Source organism: Sinocyclocheilus anshuiensis, unplaced genomic scaffold (assembly GCF_001515605.1).
Source record: "Sinocyclocheilus anshuiensis isolate Anshui unplaced genomic scaffold, SAMN03320099.WGS_v1.1 scaffold711, whole genome shotgun sequence".
Classification (NCBI taxonomy): Eukaryota; Metazoa; Chordata; class Actinopteri; order Cypriniformes; family Cyprinidae; genus Sinocyclocheilus; species Sinocyclocheilus anshuiensis.
The window spans coordinates 191,413-195,319 of record NW_015552595.1 but is presented as its reverse complement, the minus strand read 5'-3'; the positions used below and the strand labels follow the sequence as shown (position 1 = coordinate 195,319).

General features: G+C 37.8%; 1 protein-coding gene across 1 annotated transcript in view; it reads right to left on the bottom strand.

The window, feature by feature from the left end:
• LOC107665627 (GRAM domain-containing protein 3) overlaps nucleotides 1–2,708 on the bottom strand; it is a 15,867-nt gene extending 13,159 nt beyond the window's left edge. The window contains exon 1 of the mRNA XM_016456565.1: nucleotides 2,418–2,708. Coding sequence (XP_016312051.1) covers nucleotides 2,418–2,435 — 18 coding nt within the window. The 5' untranslated portion in view covers nucleotides 2,436–2,708. The remainder of the gene's footprint in view (nucleotides 1–2,417) is intronic.
• Between the last annotated feature and the right edge of the window lie 1,199 nt (nucleotides 2,709–3,907).

Here is a 3,907-nt window from a genome sequence, read left to right as displayed (position 1 = left end):
GGGGGGGGGGGGGGGTCTCACACAACAAAATTACTACCAATATGACTATTTAAAAGTTTGATTTTATATTGATTTATTTCTTAGCACTAAATAATGTCCTACTGTAAAAACAAATCACAAAAGAGCCAAAGTGGAAATACAAGAAATGCAAATATCACTGCCTCACCCTTTCTGTGAGCGCCAGAAAGTGAGACTCACGATTTGTATTTTCATGCCATATTGAATTCCACTGTTCTGTTGCACTGAACTTGGATGGAAAAGATTACATTGTGGCATTAACATCCCAGTTGTGACATCAGAATTGCTATTTAAGAAACCAAAAGTGTCTGAAATGGGCTAAATAAAACTTCGGTCACTCCGAACTCATATGACTCACTTTCTTGAGTAGAACACAAAAGAAGATATTTAGATGCTCAAGCTGTTTTTTCCCCATGAGGTCCAGGGGAAGATGACTCAAAACTCCTTTTGTGTTTCACTCTAGAAAGCAAGTCTTATGGGCTTGGGACAACATTTGAATTGTTACCAATAGTACTCCAAGTCTCTGTGAAGATATGAAGCTCGATATGTATACAGTGCGTGTTGTTTCACGACCCTTGAGGTTGCTGAAGTGGTTTAGCTTCTGTTGTGTTGGGAAGGTTACTTTGGAAATGTAATAGGTTACAGATTACCCTACTTCCTACTTAAAATGTAATAAGTAGTGTAACTTTTCAATTACTTTATTAAAGTAATGTAACTTTTTGATTACGATTACTTTTCTACATTTCTAATGAATGTTTATTTGCAACTGTTAATCATTTTCAAACATTTACACCATGCAGGATTAACTTTCGAAATCCTTCATCACTTGATTACATTTCAATTTTAAAGTAGACATTGGATGCAAAATTCACTTTTACATGGTGTTTGCATATAAATGTATCTTAGGAGTGTGTGGACGCAACCACCCTACAATTATAAAAATCCATTCACTCCCTTTTTTAATCCCCCAAAATCCTAAACAGTCTCAATTATCAAGCCGTTTTGATTTTCTGAGCAGTGTGATGTCATATTGTGCAGGCCCCGCCCACAACCGCTGACGTACTGTCCAATATTAGCATGTTTTCGCCCTCAGCCAGTTGTACGAAGCCCATCATTCTCTCCGCGCTCCAGCAGCTGTAGCGACAATGTCTTGTGAGCAATGCAGGTGTTTTGTAGTTTTGTGATGTAGAAGAACATAAGAATCTTAATTTTCTCCCATCATCAGACGCAGTGCATTAGTTTTGTTTTTAATGGTAATGCGCCACTGAATACACCTAAATTAGTTTATGTCTGCGCAAATAATTTTACTCCAGACTGCTTTCTGAACGAGGGACAATTCAAGGCAGGTTTTGTTAAAAAGTTAAAACTCGAGGATAGGTCAGTACCCATTGTTCGTGATCCAGCTGCACCTCCAGAAGAAGTCAGTCTGACACTTTATATTTTTTTATGATTATTTGCAAATCGAGAAAAGGGCGGGTGAGCAGAGCTCATTAGCGTTTAAAGGGACACGCCCCAAAATGAGTCGCTGTGAACAGAGCAAGGTAAAAACATGGGCGGGTGGGCAGAGCTCATTAGTATTTAAAGGGACATGCCTCAAAATGAGTGGCTGTGAACAGAGCAAGGTATAAAGGGTGTTGTTTGTTTTTACATGACCACTGAGGAATTTTAACTGAGTTCACGAAGACCCTAAAGAATCATACCAACTTGTGGAAGATCAATGTCCCCTTTGAAGCACAGCCACCACAAAATCAGACTTACTTTGAGATCATTCTGAGGTTAAATACATATTTAAAATCATAACAAGAAATATTTTATCAGCTATGCTATGATACTGTTTTTGAAATCAAATCTTCACATAGCTATGACAGTAAACACTGGAATCTAACATTGCCTTGGAAAAAAACAGTTAATCTTTAAAAAATTAAGCATAGCTAGCTATACATAAACCCATATAGGAAATAAAAGAGTTATCGAATAAGCTTGTTCTAAACTCCTGAAACATTGGTGTTTCATATTTTAGAGCAGTCATTGCAATTTATGAGAGAAATCAATTAAATCTGTATGTGGGAGTGTGTGTGGAAAAAGCAGATGTAACCCCCTTTGTAATCCTTAACATTTTCATAAGTAACTGTAATTTAATTACACATTTTTTCTCAGTAACTGTAACTGATTACAATTACTTTTATTTTGTAATTAAATTACGTAATTCCGTTACATGTAACTAGTTACTCCCCAGCACTGATTATAACCAATCAGTTCGTTTGACTCAGAAGTGATTCATTATTTAAATGAGAGTCTGTAATGAACAGTTATTCTGGGCGCCGTGATGCTTCATCTCTCATGAGACACTAAACGTTAATCGGCTTCTCACACATTTCAGCCACGTCCATGAAACTCACCATGAGCCTGATCTCCATTCTGTCAGACTGAAGAGCTCACAATATTCATGATAAACCCGTCTTGCTGTCAGATCCTGAAGAACTCCAGAAACTTCCACTGTGAGCAAAAGTCAGTCAGTCATGATGAGCAGAGAATCATCATCTAGATGAAGATCAGACCGTCCTGTGACTGCAGAGGTGCAGAAACACAGAATAACACATTCCCAGCTAACAAAGCATAGCTTTAGCATGTGATTAACGTTGACTGAACGACTCTTTCAGAGCACATAAAGTTCAACAACGCAAACTTTCACATGGTGTCTGTCCTTATCTTGTACTTGATTGGAATCCTTTAAGATCTGAAGATTTCAGTGAGCTTCTAAAACCGGATCGGGCTAGTTTATTTGGCTGAAAACAGCACAGGACTAATAAAAGCAGCTGTAAATTCAGACGGTGATTAAACGCCTGAGACACACGCAAGTGTGCTTAAAATACAGATGAGTTCAGTCATCAGGAGCCGCAGGAGCTCAAGAGATCTGGACGCTTCTCAGTCTTTGGATGATTGATGTGTTTGCTCTGAAAAGACTTAAAAAGGAAGGCTGATTTTTTTCAAACACTTTGTAGCCCATAATCCCGAGTCATAATCTGCAGCAGAATCACAGAGAATATCTAATCAATCAGCCTGAGCTGAAGTCAAACAGTAACGAGGTTTCTTCTGAAACAGCTGAAGCCTCGAGCTCTAGAAACATCCATCTCCTGTAATTCATGGCCTCTCGTGGAGTTCGGAGATCAGCATCTGATCAGCAAGCATATGTATGTATTATACGTATTACATCTGATCTTTTTCCACTGGCTCAAAAGGAGATTTAGGCAGTTATGTCATATTGAAGAACCTTTTTTGGTTCCCCAAAGAACCTTTCAGCAATCAGCTCTTAAAAGAGCCACGCTTTTCTTAGTGTGAAGGACATTTTAATAATCTAAAGAACCTTTTTCTACTATAAAGAACCTTGATGTTGAAGGCTCTTCATGGAACCATCAATGCATTAAAAGACAAAACAGTAATACTCCAGATTCATTCTTTGAAAATAAAATTTTAAAATCAATAATTTTTTTTCCAGACCTCTGCTCTCTTCAGATTTCTTGTGTTAAATGAACATGATGTCAATCTTTCAGTCAAGGTTGTTTTTTTTAACTGGTCCTTACGTGTTCATCTTCAGATAGTCTTCAGAGGACAGAGCATTATAATTATTCAGTCACTTGATATTTCAAACGTGACTGAAGTTCAAAGACGGCAAGCTCAATCTGTATCCAGGCAACACTTTGACACTGAAATTAAACTCAAGTGACCCTGACCGAACTAATAAGAGTCTGATGAAGCTGTGATACGCTGCATTTCACAGCACAGAAAATATTAGAGACTCTCAAATGTTTCATGTGAATCCAAAGCAAAATCCCAACAGAGAGAAAAAAGATCGAGTTAATGCAGCAAATGAGCAACTCACCTTAACACA